This window comes from Salmo salar, chromosome 10, assembly GCF_965601325.2.
Source record: "Salmo salar chromosome 10, fSalSal1, whole genome shotgun sequence".
Classification (NCBI taxonomy): Eukaryota; Metazoa; Chordata; class Actinopteri; order Salmoniformes; family Salmonidae; genus Salmo; species Salmo salar.
The window spans coordinates 21631661-21652585 of NC_138300.1; the positions used below are offsets into that span (position 1 = coordinate 21631661).

At 42.6% G+C, this 20925-nt stretch overlaps 2 protein-coding genes across 3 annotated transcripts in view; one reads left to right on the forward strand and one right to left on the reverse strand.

The window, feature by feature from the left end:
* The window catches only part of LOC106613746 (serine/threonine-protein kinase STK11), a 32284-nt gene extending 27108 nt beyond the window's left edge, over positions 1–5176 (reverse strand). The window contains exons 1-7 of one of the 2 annotated variants that reach the window (XM_014216318.3): positions 5004–5176; positions 3438–4295; positions 2960–3043; positions 1122–1211; positions 873–1005; positions 623–759; positions 172–299 (exon numbers count right to left, since the gene is read on the reverse strand). In XM_014216318.3, coding sequence (XP_014071793.1) covers positions 172–299; positions 623–759; positions 873–1005; positions 1122–1211; positions 2960–3043; positions 3438–3724 — 859 coding nt within the window. In that variant the 5' untranslated portion in view covers positions 3725–4295; positions 5004–5176. The remainder of the gene's footprint in view (positions 1–171; positions 300–622; positions 760–872; positions 1006–1121; positions 1212–2959; positions 3044–3437; positions 4296–5003) is intronic. The other variant, XM_045687473.2, reaches the window with a different exon arrangement.
* A 5216-nt stretch (positions 5177–10392) lies between these two features.
* Positions 10393–17073, forward strand: fstl3 (follistatin-like 3 (secreted glycoprotein)). The gene is made up of 5 exons (XM_014216321.3): positions 10393–10630; positions 12170–12355; positions 14843–15058; positions 15191–15418; positions 15582–17073. The coding sequence occupies exons 1-5, from the start codon at positions 10555–10557 to the stop codon at positions 15632–15634; spliced, it is 759 nt and encodes a 252-aa protein (XP_014071796.1). The 5' UTR covers positions 10393–10554; the 3' UTR covers positions 15635–17073.
* Positions 17074–20925: the final 3852 nt, after the last annotated feature.

Genomic DNA, 20925 nt, shown 5'->3' on the forward strand with positions numbered 1-20925 from the left:
AGGAGTTACCCTCCTGTAGGTTCAGTCCAACCCCAGTTATAACTAACCTGATTAAGCTTATCCACCAGCTAATTATTAGAAACAGGTGACCTTGAGTAGGGTTGGAGTGAAACCCTACAGGAAGGTAGTTCTCCAGCAACAAGGTTGGAGAGCCCTGGTCTAGACTCTTACCTCTTAACAGGCTAGAGAGCAGAGGGCCACACTCCTCTGGAACACTGTAGTCTCCCTTCCCAATGTTCTCAAACAGCTTATAGATGTTGTCACCTTCGAAAGGGTACAGGCTGGTTGTTATGTTATAACTGAAAGAAAAAAATACAATTCCAAAATCAAGAAGAGTACTTTAATGAAGAATAATCTCCAGGGGTGCAACTTTCACCGGGGATGCATGTCCCCCCCACATTCTTAAATTACATTTTTGCCCCCCCCAGTATCATCATTGGAATGTGGCACAAAAACGAGGCAACAGTGTGGTTTAGGACCATGCGGACGCCTCCGAGCAGCCATGTAGGTTTCACATTATTAGACAGCAAAGCATGTTCAATTCAATAAATTGTATTTTTCCCCCAAGAGGCATGAAATAAATATGCCAACTGAAACAATTAATGTCGGAGTGGCCACTCACAGTGTGACACCAGCAGACCAGATGTCCACTTTGAACCCTGAGAAGGTGTCCAGGCCGTTGGCGATCTCTGGGGGCTGGAAGGCCGGAGAGCCCTGGCTCGTACAACACGTGTCGTCCTCTGCAAATGGGTGCAGCGCCTTGGGAGGGAAAACAGGAATACACAGATAATCATTCGGCCCCATAAAGGTAACCCAATTAAAGGGCAATATAAAGTGGATATCTGAAAACAGTCAGAGGACTAGGGGCTCACCTCTGCTACACCCAGGTCGGAGATTCTTAGTGCGCCATCCGTCGTCAGCAGTAGATTCCCTGGTTTAATATCTTTGTGAACTATTCCTTGGCTGTGCAAATATTCCAAGCCGTCTAGCAGCTGGCAAAAGTACCTGGGGAAAAATAGCAATACATCTGTATTAATGTCACTGTTTGGTGTTAGTGTTTGGCCAGATATCTTTAAGCCACATATCTATAACTATTGAATTGAGATGTAAGATAAACATACCCATGAGCTTGAAAGATTGGAAACCTTTTCTCATCAACACTGTCCAACATCTCCTGCATTCCACATACACAATATTCCATCACCATATACGTAGGCAGAGTCAAGGAAAAGAGACAAGGTGGCAATGGTGTCATACTGGTAATTTAGCAAGGCGCCAAAACAAACGTGCTATACATCATCACCAAAGGATTTATATTAATTCTACACAAATAACCTTGAATTCTAATGTCTACTACAGTACTGATCAATATGTGGTTGACTGACTAGTCACTAATCCATGAAACTAGCTAGATACACAAAATATAAATCTATCCAAGTCTGGGAACATGCAATGTCCTTGAGAATACATTCATCTTCCTGAATGGACCGAAGATGACAAGGCAATAAAAGCGTACAAATTGTCAAAATGAATGTCAAAACAATACTCATTTCTGTATTCACACTCCTCAGGGTCACTTATAGAAGGCACTCATCTAGCCAGCATCCTCGGCCAGAGCGGGGAGGAGAGAGGCATGAAAGGGGATCATTAGTTCCTATAATAATGTTCTCACCTCAACAATTACCCTAAAATGTCAATTGGGATTTATTTGACCTGACATTGGCAGAATCCTTCATGATCCTAAATAGCAGGTTCTAAAGCCATCTTAAGTGTTAACTGTACTAAAATGTATTGGGGAGACCCTTTTAATGTCAGAGACAAAGGCTACTGAGTGTCTATGTAGTGTAGAGCAGCAGACTAAGGACAAGCCAGAGATCATTACAATCAAAGACAGTGAGTTGGGGGGGCAGAAGGTAAATGCCTTGTGAAGTTAGTTAGTCCATCTGATTTAACCTTGCCTTTATCTCCCCAAGAGGCCAACAGAGACCCCTTGTGGTCATACTGCTGAATTACAGCAACATGAGCTTTGAAGGACAGTGCATGCTTGTTTTTACAGTTGATCTGCATAGCTTACTCGACAACTGTTCCATGGGACAAGATAATTCTCCAGATGTGAGGAAAAAGGCATCCCAAAATAGACTAGCCTAACCCACTATCCACACGTTATTATGCTTGGATAAATCTTATGCAGTGCTTGCGAAGGCTTTGTTAGTGCGACTTGTATGACTCGTGAGACATCACTATGGTTTAGATCAGGGGTGGGCAAAATTTTGGGTCGAGGGCCACATCGGGATTTTTGAAATTCAACAGAGGACCGCATTTTTTGGGGGACAAATTGTTTGTTAAAATCAATTTGCGGGGGCATCCTGAGTGGCGCAGCGGTCTAAGGCACTGCATCGCAGTGCTTGAGGCATCACTACAGACCCGGGTTAGATCCCAGGCTGTGTCACAGCTGGCCGTGACCGGGAGACCCACGAGGCAGCGCACAATTGGCCCATCGTCATCCGGGTTAGGAGAGGGTTTGGCAGACTGAGATTTCCTTGTCCCATCGCGCTCTAGCGAATCTTGTGGCGGGGCGGGCGCAGTGCACACTGATGCGGTCGCCAGGTGCACAGTGTTTCCTCTGACACATTGGTGCGGCTGGGTGAAGCGGGCATCATGTCAAGAAGCAGTGCAGCTTGGCTAGGTCGTGTTTTGGAGGATGCACGGCTCTCGACCCTTGCCTCTCCCAAGCCCATAAGGGAGTTGTAGCGATGGGACAAGTCTGTAACTACCAATTGGATACCACGAAATTGGCGAGAAAAATAAAAAAATAAATAATGTAATCTCCAAAAAAAAAGTACATTTAATGTTTCGTTGGCCGGATTCAAGTGCCGGATAGGACCCGCGGGGCATACTTTGCCCCTCCCCTTGGTTTAGATACTCATGCTAAAGAATAAAAACATTTTTTAAAGGATATATCTTTTGTTTCTCCTCATTATACAAAACTTCGACCAACTGGATAATATTCTTGTGCCTCAATCTTCGTAGCAGCTGAATCTCTCTGTAAAGAAATTAAAGTGTTTAGATATGGTAATAGGAAAACTGGAGTAATTGCACTATGAAATAATAATGCATTTTCACCAGCACTCACAACAAAAGATACAGGGCAAAAGTAATTTGAACAACCTTCATGTTGTTTTATCTTCTGGCCTTTCAAAGGCAAGATTTATTGAGATAAAAATTTGTGTCCTGAAAAGCTCAATTTACATTCCACTTCAAATCAATAGTGAGGTTAATTTTACATTCAGTAATTCCTCAGAGTAACTCCTGAAGTACATAATCTGACTAGAAGCTTATTCACACACCAAAACAACAAATCCATCATCAGCACAGATAGCTTATTCTGTAGATCAACACTAAAAACACTGAAAAGCCATGCAAAGCATTCCACATACTTTTTAACATTTTGCTCCCCATTGGGGATGCGTCTCAGCTTCTTCTTCTTGAGGATCTTGACTGCCCTCCTGCAGAGGGTCTCAGAGTCCAGCATCTCCTTCACCTTCCCGTAGGAGCCCTCCCCCAGCAGGTCTCCCATCAGGTACTTCCCAATCAGCTTGGCCTTCTTCCTCCGCGGCTCGTAGATGACTTCAGTGGAGTCGATGCGGTGGATGAAGGTTTGCATGCACATGGTCAAGTCGTTCTCCAAATAGTCCATGTGTTCATGGATGTCCTCGTCATTCATGGTTGCCGCTTCCCTTCAGCAACGTGACTGTTCTTTAATACTACTGTACTGTTTGTTTCTGGATGCCCTGGGTCGGACAATATGAAATTGCAAGAAAAATATTCCAATACTGAATATTGAAATGCAGGATGTTGCAACTGCAGAAAGGCTACAGAATGTTCTCCTTAACCTGCTGACCATGCAGCACTGCTTGAGCAGATAAGTGAGTGGATTGGGTTTGGGTACTGTCCAATATTACACTGTCTACAGTGTCTGGCTATGGTATGAGGGAATGGTTTGGTTCTTTGTTCTCTGATGATATAGGCCTATTCCCTCCTTCTTAGCCATGTCCTTGTGACACCTGGGACATGCAGTGTTGTGATGTGTGCAGCTTTCTTTGGTTCTTGGTGAATGTCATGTTTTGGGCAACTTAATTGTGAATCTGGTATATGATTTTCATTGAGTTCTTCTACAATGTTTAGCTGATCTAATTTTCTACCTCCATCCCATGTACCGAATAAATCCGGGGTACTTGCCAAGACTGCAAAACTGGTCTGCCAGCGTCAATGAATCGTTGCAGGGATCCTCAGATCTGCATTACAAATGCACAATCGCATAAGCATTTTGATGAAATCGCATAAGCATTTTGATGAAATTCACATCATGAGATGGCACCTTCCAAATGCTTGGAATATGACAAATACACACTACCAATGACATGGATGTGCTATCATAACGATTTACATTTGAATACTATCTCCAATTACAACAAACAATGCTAAATATTCTTGTGAACATCACATCCATTCAACAACAATAGGCAGGTCATGGGTAATATACAGTAATCAGTGAGATAGGAAAGTGCAAACCAGCAGATAGCGAGCGAGGCTAGATAGCTTCCGTACGGGCACACAGAGGCACAATAACAATTCTGAGATTCGATTCATTGTAGCAGCCAACTCTTGTGTAATAACAATATCTCCCCAACTAGCTAGCCTGTTTGCCAAATAGCTCTTCACTACTGTAACGCTTCGCAGTCACATCCACAAACCAAGCAATGTTATTAGCATTCGGCTAGCTAGCTTAGCAAGCATACTAGATAGATAGCTAGTTAGCTAGCTAGCTAGCAAGCATACTAGATAGATAGCTAGCTAGCTAGCTAGCTAGCTATGTACGACCAACCTGCTAGATAACGTAACGAACGCTGCATTTATTTCACGTCCCCTGCCGCCACGTCATTTTTCATAACATTTGCAGTTACGGGGTACATGTTTTGTATGTTGAAAGAGGTCAACTTTACCTTGTATGCCACTTGACCGATATCATCGATTGCCCATGTAGAAGTGCTGGATGTCAGAAACGCCTCCATCTTGTTTACATACTCCATGCTCCAAACCAAAGACAGTAGAATATGAAGATAGGGTCAAACTGCTTCTCCAATAGAAATCCCCGATCACAGTTGTAGGCGATGTCATGGCGACGTTGACTAGCAAAGCGCATGCGTATAAATACGTAATCGTGTCTAATGGCCGTCTCGCGCTAAATTCAAACAAATCAAAGGCACTCCTTCGATATAAAGTTGTTTTAGACTAAAATAAAAACGTTTCAGTTTGTCACTTTCTCGAGATTGGAGTAGTAATATGTTCAACTACTTAAGTACTTGTCTTGAATCTAGGTTGTGCATTTAGATTTCGAGAAAATTAACAATTAAGGAATACTTTTTAATTTCTCTCATTAACTCATTCTCTCATTAACTTAAGCCCCAAACCCCGGCCTGGTCTGTTTGGTCTGTTTCGCAAGCGTTCCCGGAAGTCTCGCGATGTTGGCCTCTGGGTTTAGAAACGCTGTGTCCAAACCATAGAAATTCACCATGCAGAAATATATTTCAACCGTTAAGAATTGTGGTATAAGAATACATGGCGTGATCCTCCGAGGGGTTAAAATTCTCCATATCAAAGTCATACAGTAGTCTGCTACTAAGGTTGGTTATTCTCAAAAAATAAAAAATGTTTTTACCATGTGTAGTTTTTTCTGTAGAACAGGACGGTTTCTGTGAGTTGACCTCAATGAAAACATGTCTATGAGCAAAGGATTGAGGGCCCTGTGAAAAGGCCCTATCATGTCAATATCAGCTGGTGAGGCTGCATAAATACATTATTGGATTATGCTAATAAATTATAATAATGATTTTATTCAGCCTTCTCTTATGTGGATGTGATTGTTACCACTCACCAGTTGATGGCAGCACTGGTAGATTCTATTTTTCTGGACCAAATGCAAAGTGGCCCCAATGATACAGTGGCACATTACAACACAGCCTACAAGTAAACAGACAGATGGATGGAAAGAGAAAAGACAGACATACAAACAGAAGACAGAATATATGATCAATAGGTTGATATAACATATATCCTTAGTCATATAGCTTTGAGAAGACCCTAGATTCCACACATACTTCAATTTCATGCTGTTTCACAACATTTCTCCAACTTGAAAGGTCCCATCAGTATTGCTTTGCCATAGAGTACATAAATAATGGAGATTTGAAGTGGTTAGTCTGGGTTGTCATGCATTGGCCTCATTATCTGTGTGGCCCAATGATCCAAACCATGTGAGCTGCTGCAGTGACCCAGTGCTCCAGCCCACCCACTGCACCACTCTGACGGGTCCGCATTCCTGCTGTGCCCTAGGGTCTCTGTACAGCAACAGAAGGCAACATCATTCATCACAACTTACAGCAACAGCATATGCTACTTTAATTTTCTCCACCATCAAAGGGACTACATTAATGCCAGAGACAGACAGATGGGAAGATTGACACAACTTTGGCTCCCAAGCAACATCATACTCCACAGAAGAAAGAGGCAGTGAGAGGGGACAGAAGAAAGAAAGGAGCCGGGGGGGGGGGGGGCTGAAAGGTATTTCATTTCCACAGAAATCAATTGGCTAGCAGCCAGATGTGTCCATGTAGACCACAAGGACAGCTCTCTGATAAACAACCAGGGATCCAGGGATGCAGGAAGAATGATGGAGGCATACATCTGGCTAAAATGGGGCTCACTCTGCCATTCTCACTTTGGGGTTCTATCAGTGAAATGAGTGCCAGACAGGGTTACAGATCAACTGATTACATGTATTACATGTAATCAGTTACATGTAATTTGATTGCAAAAAAACTCTAACTGTAATCAGTTACTTAACCAGCAGAAATATTGTAATCAGATTACAGATACTTTTGAATAACTTGATAATTACTTCAATTCAGAAAGGATGTCGGTGAGAGAGAAAAAGAAACATTATGACGCCTTTCTGTTTTCTCAATGACATTCAATTCAGCATTGAAAAAAGGCGCAAGTTTAAGTTTGTCCCACCTGAGCGAGTCTGACTACAAGTCAAAGACCACTATGATGATACACCAAATGAGTTTGATGGATCCTTTTAGTCTTCTTCTAATGCCTCTTAAGGTGAAAGTAATCCAAAAGTAACAGTAATCAGAGTGTGTTACTGAGTTTGGGTAATCCAAAAGATTCCAATTTTGGACAGGTAACTAGTAACTTTTAACAGATTACATTTTGAAAGTAACCTACCCTGCCTTGGTGCCAGTCCCCCGCCAAGCCACCACAATCACCTGCCATCGCTCTGATACAGATGTTTTGTATCTGCTTCTGCTTCTCTGCCTTGGTGGCCCTGTCGCTGTTGAAGACTGACTTGGGGCCACAAATTGATTTTATCACGTATTAGCTTTAATGTGCCCTCCCTCATAAAAAGTGAAAAAGCCTGTCCCCTAGCTTGCCCAAAGACTGATAACCAATCTCTAATATGTGGGTATTTATCTAACCACATCGAGCTCAGTGGTAGTTGAGACTGTCTATAGGCAGGATGTGTCTGATTTCATTGGTTAGTTAATGATACAGATTCACTTTGCATACAGTTTAGGTTAATCTATAGTGCAATAATAGTCAGTAGAGTTGAGGAAATTAGGCTCATCTGCACTGAGGGAAATTAAGAATCATTATTGAATTCTTATTAAACTATTCTTTATTTTTGAGTTAATTAACCCATAAGCAAAATCTGACACACATCCACAAAGCACTGTGTACTTGTGTAACAGCAGTCTCCCATAATCACATCTCACAATCTGCTGAGTTTCGTTTGGAGGAGAGAACATGCAACACAAACCAGACAGAACCTAGACGACAGAGCCAGACAAGTGTAAAGAGACTGCTTCCATTTGCAAAGAAAATATTCCTAATAAGTCACTATGGTCACTACACTCTTAAAACAATCCAGGCTATAAGAAAAGCTTCATGTCATACTGTGCATTTGGAAAGTATTCAGATCCCTTGACCTTTTCCAAGTTGTTACATTACAGCCTTAAATTGATTAGATTGTTTTTCCCCCCTCACCAATCTACACACAATGCCCCATAATGACAAATATTTTTGATATATTTTTGAAAAAACTGAAATATTATATTGACATAAATATTCAGACCCTTTACTCAGTACTTTGTTGAAGCACATTTGGCAGCGATTACATCCTCGAGTCTTCTTGGGTATGACACTACAAGCTAAGGACACCTTATTTGGGGAGTTTCTCCCATTCTCTCCAGATCCTCTCAAGCTCTGTCAGGTTGGATGGGGAGCAATGCTGCACAGCTATTTTCAAGTCTCTCCAGAGATGTTCGATTGGGTGGCTGGGCCACTCAAGGACATTGAGAGACTTGTGAGGTCCTGAGTGTTCTGGAGCAGGTTTTCATCAAGGATCTCTCTATACTTTGCTCCATTCATCCTTGCCTCAATCCTGACTAGTCTCCCAGTCCCTGTTGCTGAAAAACATCTCTACAGCATGATGTTCCCACCACCATGCTTTATCGTAGGGATGGTGCTAGGTTTCCTCCAGACGTGACGCTTGGCATTCAGGCCAAAGAGTTCAATCTTGATTTCATCAGACCAGAGAATCTTGTTTCTCATGGTCTGAGAGTCTTTAGGGGACTTTTGGCAAACTCCAAGCAGGCTGTCATGTGCCTTTTACTGAGGAGTGGCTTCCGTCTGGCCACTCTACCATAAAGGCCTGATTGGTGAATTGCTGCAGAGATGGTTGTATTTCTGGAAGGTTCTCCCATCTCCACAGAGTAACTCTTGGTCACCTCCCTGGTTCTTGGTCACCTCCCTGACCAAAGCCCTTCTCCCCGATTGCTCAGTTTGGCTGGGCGGCCAGCTCTTGGAAGAATCTTGGTGGTTCCAAACTTCTTCCATTTAAGAATGATGGAGGTCACTGTGTTCTTGGGGACCTTTAATGCTGCAGAAATTGTGCCTCGACACAATCCTGTCTCGGAGCTGTACAGACAATTCCTTCAACCTCATGGCTTGGTTTTTACTCTGACATGCACTGTCAACTGTGGGACCTTATATAGACAGGTGTGTGCCTTTCCAAATCATGTCCAATCAATTGAATTTACCACAGGTGGACTCCAATCAAGTTGTAGAAACATCTCAAGGATGATTAATGGAAACAGGATGCACCTAAGCTCAATTTCGAGTCTCATAGCAATTTCGAGTCTCACCCTGCTCCTCCGCTCTCTCCACTGGCTTCCAGTTGAAGCTCGCATCCGCTACAAGACCATGGTGCTTGCCTACGGAGCCGTGAGGGGAATGGCACCTCCGTACCTTCAGGCTCTGATCAGTCCCTACACCCAAACGAGGGCACTGTGCTCATCCACCTCTGGCCTGCTGGCCCCCCTACCTCTGAGGAAGCACAGTTCCCGCTCAGCCCAGTCAAAACTGTTCGCTGCTCTGGCACCCCTATGGTGGAACAAGCTCCCTCACGACGCCAGGACAGCGAAGTCAATCACCACCTTCCGGAGACACCTGAAACCCCACCTCTTTAAGGAATACCTAGGATAGGATAAAGTAATCCTTCTAACCCCCCCCCCCCCCCTAAAAGATTTAGATGCACTATTGTAAAGTGGTTGTTCCACTGGATATCATAAGGTGAATGCACCAATTTGTAAGTCGCTCTGGATAAGAGCGTCTGCTAAATGACTTAAATGTAAATGTAAATGGGTCTGAATACTTATGTCAATAAGGTATTTCTGTTTTTGCTTTGTAATAAATTTGTAAACAATTCTAAAAACCTGTTTTCACTTTGTCATTGTGGGGTAATGTGTGTAGATTGCTGAGGATTTCAATTTGTTTAATCCATTTTAGAATAAGGCTGTAACGTAAAACAATGTGGAAAAAGTCAAGTGGTCTGAATACTTTCCGAAGGAACTGTATTTCCTATTATCGGTATACCATTTTTTAAAAGACAGAATTGTGATATTGTTCTTATTGATTATAGCTAACATTGTCCACAGAGCAAATGATCTCTATGTAACACAATTGAAAGCTGAAAAGTGCTAAAGTGGTTCTACATTATTTGAAATATTTATATGAAAAATGATGTATTACTTATGTCCATATAATAATTTAAAATGATGCAAAACCAATTCGAAATGTGGTATGCCTACTTTACAATCACAATAACATTATCAGAAGATGCATGGTGCAGTTACATCTGTTGCACTCTGGTGAGGGGACGTCTCACGTAGAACACTGTCCGTTCCAGCATTTTAACTGGCTGAGACCATTGCCTATCCCAGCAGCATAACTCAGTGGGTTAGGCCAAAATATTTATAAAGAGGGGAACAACATCACTAACAACACATTCATTCACTTAAGAGAGAGAACTCTGCGAACTTCTCCATTGGCAAGTTCAAAATATTTGAAACCATTTGCAAAAGGACAAACACATTTTTTTGCAAGTTTTGCCAGAACTTTTATTTTAGAACTTTATATTTTCTTGTCACCATGGGTTTTTTGACTACTCTTTTCGGTGTGACACTTGTTGCTTTGTGTCAAATCTTTGGAAGATACCATGTAAATGGTGAGTAAAGCTTTTCAAATGTATTTTCTAATAAATTATGTTTTATACATTATGATTAATTATTAAAGTTTTTCTATAAAAAGAATAGTCTAACTTTAATAGTTTATGTTTAAACGTTATTCAAAGTTTTGTATCATTCAAAATTGATAGTAAAAAAATGTAGAATGAAAATAAACCAACTAGAGCCATAGTTTTGCTCGCTTGATACTGAGAATTCTATATTTACAGAGTGCAGGTGCACATTGGTGTTACTACAGCTTAATAATAATGTATGTATCATCACTGGTTGGAATTAATATACAGAACTGCATATTTCTGGATTCCAAAGTAATTTTAATGTCTCATTTTGGCTACTTTAGTATATTTTATATATTATTTTTTAAACAATATGAGAGATGTGTAAGTGATGAGTTCTAAAACCTATAAACAAAACTATGACAGTGCAACAGCAGGTCTCTATTCTCCTGTCTGAATTGGTGGATTAAAATGCTGGTAAAGTGTATTGTGTGTGGAGAGAGAGGTCAGCCAGGTCTGGCTATGACTGGTCTGGTCCATTCAGCCCACTTTGATGTAGAGTACACAGAGTCCTGAATATTGTACAAGTGGGCTCTGGCTCTGAAGTCAACTGAAGTGGGCTATTTGTATTTCCAGGAGGCCATTGTATACATTCAATTATAAACTGGGTGATTCGAGCACTGAATGCTGATTGGCTGACAGCCGTGGTATATCAGACCGTATACCACGGGTATGACAAAAATTTATTTTTAAGGCTCTAATTACGTTGGTAACCAGTTTATAATAGCAATAAGGCACCTCTGTCTGGGGTTTGTGATAAATATATATTTACATTTTTTGGGTTTGTTACTTTTACCCATTTTTCTCCCCAATTTCGTGGTATCCAGTCTTGTCTCATTGCTGCAGCTGCTGTTCGGAATTGGGAGAGGCAAATATCGAGAGCTGTGCGTCCTCCGAAACATAACCCGCACTGGTTCTTGACACAATGCTCACTTAACCCGGAAGCAGCCGCACCAATGTGTCGGAGGAAACACCGTGTACCTGGCGACTGTGTCAGCATGCACTGCACCCGGCCCACCACAGGAGTCACTAGTGTGCGATGGGACAAGGACATCCCTGGCGGCCAAACCCTCCCCTAACCCGGACTACCCTGAGCCAATTGTGCGCCGCCCCATGGGTCTCCCGATCGCGGCCAGCTGCGACAGAGCCTGGACTCGAACCCAGGATCTCTAGTGGCACAGCTAGCACTGCAATGCAGTGCTTTAGACCACTGCGCCACTTGGGAGGCCTGGGGTTTGTGATGGCCAATATACCACGGTTAAGGGCTGTATCCAGACACTCCACGTTGCATTGTGCAGAAAAACGACCTTTAGCCATGGTATATTGGCCATATACCACACCTTATCGGGCCTTATTGCTTAAGTATGTCTACTTTAAGTATGTCAATCATGTGAACTCATGTATGTCAAGTATGTAGAAAAAATCCAACTAGACGTGTTATTGTGTTTGTTGTGGTGTGTTCAGCGGGGATGTGCTGGCTGCAGCAGAGCCAGGAGCAGCGCTGTGACATGGTGCTGATGCGTGGGGTCAGCAGGGAGGAATGCTGCGCCGGGGGCCGTCTAGACACGGCCTGGTCCAACACCAGTCTGCCCATCAACGAGGTCAGCCTGCTGGGCTTCCTGGGAATCGTGTCCTGCAAACTCTGCAAAGGTAACAGCACACTACAGTTCCCACAATGACCTGCTGTGAACCAACTGTGTCAAAATGACAACATCAGTCAACCCTATCATCATTGAGGGTGTTATGCTTTTTCTCAAACTATTTGACTTAAAAGTAGATGCTGATTTATTTTGATTATGATTCCCTACTATCACAATCCTTGACGCTTTATCATTTTATTGCAAGCCACCATCCCAGGCAGTGTCCTAAAGGTACTTCAGACAAGTTAGGATTGGTTTAAGCTTCTTCATATGGTCCCCCTTGTTGTCAGCCTCTGACAAAGAAGTGACAAAATGCAAGATTGGGTGCAGGTCTTTGTCATTGTGGGAAAATGTAGTCACTGAGAAGCAGTGGCCGATCTGAAATCAGCAACAGCTGCTCACGTGTAGCATCAAAACCTCCTTACCTTTGTGTTCCTCTCTAAAAAAAATTCATACTGCCACATTTCATTTAGATGTGTTGGAGCCTATTTGGATGAATAAGAGATAGATCATATTTAATACATGGAAACATAACTGACAATGAATAAAGCAAAGAAGTTTAGGGGCCACATTTGAGTATAGCTCCAAATGGCAGCTCATTTGGCCATAGCCAGACCACCTGTCTTCTTCTTGGGATTACTTTGATCCATATGGAATTTCCAAGCTAAGTTGATTTCCAGAGGTCTCTTATAAGTTTTTTGAAAACTTAGCTGTGGATCTGGGCCAGGTGTTCCATCTAACTCTGTCCAGCTGTTTTGAGTCGCTTCCACTATTGGCCAGGTATTCAGGTTCACTCAAGGATATTTATGCCTGTTTTTAGAAACTAAGGCACCTGAACATGTGCATGTGTTCTCTGGCCAGGGTATAGTGGATTATTTTAAGCCATGTGAGGATGATTAGGCTGAAGCCTTGAGCAGCTACCAAATACCAATTGAATCATAGATTCAAAATGCGGTAGCATCCCTGCCAACTAGGGAATGATGGATCATGGTTTCTTCTTTCAATGGAGAATAAGGCTATTCCAGCATGCTGTTTATTACCAAAACGGTATGAGCCAAATCAACAGCAGCATTAGAATGACATGTCAGCATAAGGAAACGACGAAATGTTCTCATTAATAACATGATTCTTCAATGATAAGTGAATGAACTCAAGTGATCCAGAATGAGAAGCAGACAAGTTATAAAAGACACGCTACAAAATTAAATCATTTAGATGCATTTGTATCTCTCTATCGAGAGGCTGTTCTACCACAATGCAATTGTTCAGTAATATATCTCCTCAAAGTTGCAGTGCAAATGAATGACATTGAAAAAATTGAATAAATTGGAAATAACCTTCCTCCTCCTCCCTCCTCTAATTCACTCTGCATGAATTATTTCCCAATGCTGGCTGGGACACAGGCCTGGTTGCCTCCCCTCAGAGAAAAAAAAACACATTCCTGTTTACCACAGGAGAAATGTCTGCCACATGCCCAGATGTCTGTTCCTCATAATGTGGAGCACTATTTGGATCATTAGTCCAACTGAAAGAACAAAACTACAGCATCAATGTACATGTGATACTGTGGGGAAGTGCTGTTCTATTATCATACTGTAGCACTCCCTGTCAGACTCAGACTGAACCTCCACAGTTGGTCCTCTTGGGGCTACTGATTTCCAGTGGTTCAAAGCATTCCTGGGTGTTGACTAGAACTCCATAACTGGCCTATCTTTCAATCTGCATTGATTTGTGAAAATGTATAAAATCATAACCGGCTGCCAGTAAACCCAGACCAAAACATAACAGAAAAAGGGAACTGCTTGGATTCCCTGGAAGGGAGGGGGACAAATCTAATACTTGTGTGAGAAACCCAGAGGTAGCAGAGTTGGCCTCTTTGGAGATGGAGAATAACAGGATATTAAAGCAAGTGCTCGCAGAGAAAGGAAATAAAGTCCTGCTTTTTTACAGGATCTCAGGGATCAGGGCCGAACATCACTCTGTATCAGGATCAAACGGGTCCCGAGAAGCCTGTTGAAAGTGGCGATGGTATCTGTGTTGTTTTAGGGTTACAGTACTAGGAGACTTCCTATTGACCTGGCTAGGCCTTGGACAGTCTACTAGTGTCCGTTTAGCCTGCGTTTCCTCCTGCCACATCTGTCAGCCTGTAAAACCCAGTGACAGGCCTTTGAACTGGCTCGGTCTGCTCGAACACCCCTCCATCCATCTATGAGACTTAGCCCATTGCAGGGATCCATTCCACTGTCATGGAAACAGGCACAACCTCAGACACATTCCTACAGACTAGACATCCTCGAGCATGACCATAAACAAAATATGTGTTTATTGCAAATGTTTTGCTGGATGAATCATGCTGCGGTGAAGACAACATTTTTCATCCATTTTATTCTGTTCTGTGGAGAATGAATCTTGAGCATCAGATGATCTTGATGACAGACCATTGAATGTAAGTTAAAGCTTTGACAATAATACTGACTTTCTACTCTATGTTGGGCAGAGACCTGTGATGGTGTGAACTGCGGCCCAGGGAAGGTGTGTAAGATGATGTTTGGACGTCCTCAGTGTGTGTGTTCTCCTGACTGCACTAACATCTCCATAAAGCATGCTGTGTGTGGGAGCGATGGGAAGTCCTACCGTGATGAGTGTGCTCTGCTGATGGCCCGCTGTAAGGGCCACCCTGATCTGGAGGTCATGTACCAGGGAGAATGCAAAAGTGAGGACACCTGTGCTTCAAACGACTTATCTTGCATATGTCAGCAGTTTGGTTATTTCAAGTACTCATTGTGCTACTGAAGCAATATTACACACAATATCGGATACAAATATGTGTCCATGTTCTGTCCAGAGTCGTGCTCCAACGTGGTGTGCCCGGGTACCCACACCTGTGTGACGGACCAGACTAACAGTGCCCACTGTGTCATGTGCCGCATGACCCCTTGCCCAATACCGCTGAAGTCTGAGGTGCCTATCTGTGGCAACGACAACATCACCTACCCCAGTGCCTGCCACCTCCGCAGAGCCACCTGCTTCCTGGGGCGCTCCATAGGAGTGCGTCACTATGGAAACTGCTCTAGTAAGTCCCCTTCACCTTTCCTGATCTGTCAACACAGCCTAAGTATAGAAATGAATAAACAACCTAAATTAATTTTCTAATGACTTTAGATATTTAGTACTTTGCATTGATTTGGCATGTGTTGGCTGTGCTTTATCTTTTTGTCCTGGGTTCTCTCTCTCAGGTGTTCCGAGGAACACTCTGGATTTGGAGGGCAGTGAGGAGAATTCACTCTAGAGGGACAGTTCTGGTGTGGTCCACCTGGTACTACAGTCCACCTGGTACAAAGATTTCCAAGAGATCACCTTCGATAGGTGAACCAGTGTTGTCCCGCTGTTCACTCCCCAAGCTCTGATTGATGTTGATCTCTTTTTTACAGTCACCTATCCCTTCCATCTCTACCACCTGTACATAGAATGACGATACATTTGATGTGGGAGAACCTACTGGAAGAAACCATTTTTATTCCAAAAGGAAACCAATACTGTATTTGTTGATGCATGCAATGTATGTTAAATGGGATGATTTGCTCGTAAAACTGTGGAAACAGATGAAAGGCATATATCTTAAAAAATAAATATGTAGTCGACTTTGAGTAGAGGAAGATATGTGTATATTGTAAATAAATACCACTACTATTTATTGGAGAAGGTATCAAATCTGTTATATTTATGTTTTTACTCTGTATACAAATCCATATATCCATAGGTCAGCTTTTACAAAAAAAATGTATTTATTGTATTTTGTTTTTAGATGTACATGTATTTCAATGGTCACTGACATTCTTTTATTTCAGAGAGTTGTTTTTATTTTTGTGTATTTTCATATCCCTAAATGAAGTGCATTAGTCCCCTAAAAGCAACATGGCAAGCAACCTCAATTTGTTTGGTTACTGGATACCACATTTAGTATATGTCAATCATGTGAAGTCATGTATGTCAAGTATGTTTCGGTCTTGTTTGGAGGTGAGGGAAGTCTCAGCCAAAACAAAGTATACAGCATGTCTCCTCTTGCTCTGCCTGCACAGAGTATGATACTGTTTACGCTGGAGCCCAATCAAAACTCTGAGCCACCCGCTGATTACTGAAATTAAAAGTTTAGTTCTGTCTGCAGCAGTTTTATTAGGCTGTTTGTTCGACACCAAGCCTTTACAATACCTTCACTGTTGAAGTCTTGGCTTTGTTTATTTCATATGTTTGTAGGTCCTACGAGTTCAATATAATGCCATTCGGGTTGTTGAATACACCATAACAGTGGAACTGAAAAAATTGACAAATGTTGTTAGCCTTATCAAATTGAGAACAGAATCAAATTTGTCTGGGAATGCCAAATGACCTCAAGTTAACTCACCGGATCCCCAGACTATGCAGCTGAATTTATCTGTTCAATGTTGAAATACTGTCTACCATTTGAACCAAATGGGCAGATAGCTATTTGCAAATAAGTTATCGTAATGTGAATGAATAGTGCTGCCCATTTATCTAGATGATTTCATTGATTTTGGGATAACAACAAAAAAAATACATACTGTTGTTGAACAATTAAAAGTAGTTTATTGTAAATACAACTCCATTTCATGTACATGTACCAGTGTACCTACTGTGAAATTTAAATGATAAATGTATCTTCTTATTTTTGTATTTTTGTACTCTCAACATAAACTATAGTATTTGTCATGATGCCTCTTTCATTTCTGGTGCGACTTCAACCGTCATTAAATTCAGCACAAAGGAGTAACACCTGTTACACAAGTCAGAATTGTCTCATTGGCAATGACAAGGAGTGGAATGTTAGCTAAAGAAAATGGTACATAGGCTATGGTCTCTCTGGTTTAGTGTATAATTCCAGACAGACTTTGTCCTACCCTCTGTTACCCTCTATCATACAATATATCACTTACAGTACAGACACTGCATGCACAGTAATTGCCATTCTATATGTAATGCTAACATGCCCTTCGTCAGTCTAAAAATACACACAATAGTAAAGAAATGTATCAATGGCAGTCATTTCAAGCCTCATGTGGCTGCGTGACAAGCTTATATGCACAGCATCTATCACTTACTGCCAAAAGGAGGTCGCGTTCCTGATTATGAACTGTGGTGAACTGTCCACGTTAACTACCCTCACAGAAGAGCAACAGGTGGGCTAGAGTGATGGACGGCTTTTACTATGCTGCAGTCTCTGTGCGTGCAATGGCCCTGGCGCCTGACAGCCCACTGACAGGCCTCAGAGGAGAGGAGACCAGAGGAGAGGGGCGGTGGAGCATCAAAGCAGGGGGACAGGCCCCCGTTTCCTGTCCCTGTGGAGCCTCCTCTGGAGGAGAGGAGGTGGGTGAGGTGAGAGACAGAGGGCCACTGACTGACTCACTTTTCTGTATGAAATACCTTCCTTGTTTTCCTTACTCTGACTGAGAACCACTCCTGGACTGACTGGGCCAGCATCTGGTTTAACTTTGGGAGATGTTTATATTCTGATCCAAGCACCCTTTTATTACATTGGGAAAGGACTTAAATGTTTGCTCGAACGGGCAATAACAATGCTATCGAAAAGTGGTTGTTTTTCTGATATGCATGCATCTTATTTCTTGTTCTACAATTTCTCTACTGTAAATTATGTTCTTTTCTTTTCTGTTTTCTAATGAAATGATACGGTATCAGATGACATAGCGGGAAGAATGTGTGACGCTGCTAACCCATTCCATTTAGCCTAGGTTACTGAGTTCTGGTACAAACTTTAATGGCCTGATGATCTTGTCATCAGCAACCAAGACCTGACCTCAATGTGATCCAATGGCATGCACCACTCAATAATGCCAGCTCAGTTTTTCACATAGTGATAATTGGCATATAAAAGTATATTACACAGGCTATTCTATATTACAGTGAAGTACCAAAGGGCCTAAAATTGAAGGAATTTGAAGTAAAGTTTAATTATGGAGAACGCATGGGGAAATGTAAACACTTTAAGGCGGTGGTTCCCAGACCGTTAACTACCCTCATGTGACCCATCTAAAGCCGTTTCAATTGTCTTGTGACCCACCCAATAAACAAACCAATGTTTCTGGCACCAATCTAGACTAAACTGTGACCTAAAGGAATATCTGTGACCAAACAGTAGAACAGAAAACACATTTATTGTCAATTAGTTGAAAATGAAATGTTTTTCAGCCTTCCCCAACACCTGAGATACCAGAGGAGGCTGGTGGGAGGAGATATAGAAGGACGGGCAATGGCTGGATTGGAATTAATGGAACGGTATCAAACACATCTAACATATGAAAACCACAATTCCATTCCAGCCATTACAATGAGCCTGTCCTCCTATAGCTCTTCCCACCAGCTTCCACTGCCAGACACACACACACATGTCGAGAGGCACAGGGTCAGCAGCAGTACAGTGCCCCTGGATGGAGAGCAATGTGGGGGGTTAAGTGTCTTGCTCAAGGGCACATGGCAGGAAATGGTACATGGGATCAGAGACCAGCAGCCTTGCAGCTGCCAGTTCACGTTCATTCCCATTTTTGTGTTGCCCGGCCCGGGGCTTGTGATTCGTAGCACACCATGATCACATTGTAACGAGTGTCGTACGGAGTAGACCAAGGCGCAGCAGGTTGAGTGCTCATCTTAACTTTTATTGAACACTTAACAAAACAAGAAAACAAACGAACGCACAGTATTGCAGGCTACGCACAGCTATGCAAAAACAACTTCCCACAAACGACAGGTGAAAAAAGGGCTACCTAAATATGACTCCCAATCAGCAACAACGATGTACAGCTGTTCCTGATTGAGAGCCATACCAGGCCAACACAAAGAAATATACAACATAGAAAAACCATAGAAATACAAAACATAGAACAAAACCCCAAAACCCCGACAACACAAAACAAACACACCCCTGCCACGCCCTGACCAAACTACAATGACAAATAACCCCTTATACTGGTCAGGACGTGACACACATGCTCCACAGAGCAATCTGTTTTCTACACATAAGGGGGCTGTTCTGAAGGCCACTTCCTGAATGGAGGGAGTGGGACTGCGTGTGTAATCCTGCTGTAGATGATGTGTCATGCAAATCCGTGGGTTTTCCCAGAACACACTGCTCTGTTGCTCTGAATCTAACAGATACACATGGCACAAATCCCTCTGTCAGGAGCTCCAAGTGAAATGTTTAGACTTTCAAACAAACACTTGTAGCAACTACGTGTACACATTCAAGTTTGAGAGCTGTTGGGTCCATCCATTTTGATCATACACAAGTCCTCATAGCTCTCTCTCCATGCCTATTTTTGTCTATTTTTCGTCGTCATGGTGCGTCATTTCCTACAGTCAACTGACAACTTCCAGTAACTTACGCCCAATAGTTTGATCGGCATAGACGTCTTGACAAAAACATGCTGGGGCTCTCAAAGAGACCACCCACTCTCCACATCACACCACTTGATTTTAAACAGCCCCAACCCCACAGCTGAAACTAATTAATATACAGTGCCTTCGGAAAGTATTCAGACCCCTTGACTTTTTCCACATTTTGTTACATACAGCCCTATTCTAAAATGTATTCAATAAAAAAGATTCCTCAGCAATCTACACAGAATACCCCATAATGACAAAGCAAAAACAGGTTTTTAGACATTTTTACGTAAGTATTCAGACCCTTTGCAATGAGACTCGAAATTGAGCTCAGGTGCATCCTGTTTCCATTAATCATCCTTGAGATGTTTCTACAACTTGATTGGAGTCCACCTGTGGTAAATTCAATTGATTGGACATGATTTGGAAAGGCACACACCTGTCTATATAAGGTCTCACAGTTGACAGTGCATGTCAGAGTAAAAACCAAGCCATGAGGTTGAAGGAATTGTCTGTACAGCTCCGAGACAGGATTGTGTCGAGGCACAATTTCTGCAGCATTAAAGGTCCCCAAAAACACAGTGACCTTCATCATTCTTAAGCGGAACAAGTTCGGAACCATCAAGACTCTTCCTAGGCTGGCCAAACTGAGCAATCGAGGGAGAAGGGCCTTGGTCAGGGAGGGGACCAAGAGCCCGATGGTCACTCTGACAGAGCTCTAGAGTTCCTCTGTGGAGATGGGAGAACCTTTCAGAAAGACAACCATCTCTGCAGCACTCCACCAATCAGGCCTTTATGATAGAGTGGCCAGACGGAAGCCACTCCTCAGTAAAAGGCACATGACAGCCCGCTTGGAGTTTGCCAAAAGGCACCTAAAAACTCTCAGACAATGAGAAACAAGATTCTCTGGTCTGATGAAACCAAAATTGCTCTTTAGCCTGAATGCCAAGCGTCACGTCTGGAGGAAACCTGGCACCATCCCTACAGTGAAGCATGGTAGTGGGAGCATCATGCACTGGGGATGTTTTTCAGCGCCAGGGACTGGGAGACTAGTCAGGATCGAGGAAAAGATGAATGGAGAAAAGTACAGAGAGATCCTTGATGAAAACCTGTTCCAGAGCGCTCAGGACCTCAGACTGGGGCGAATGTTCACCTTCCAACAGAACAACA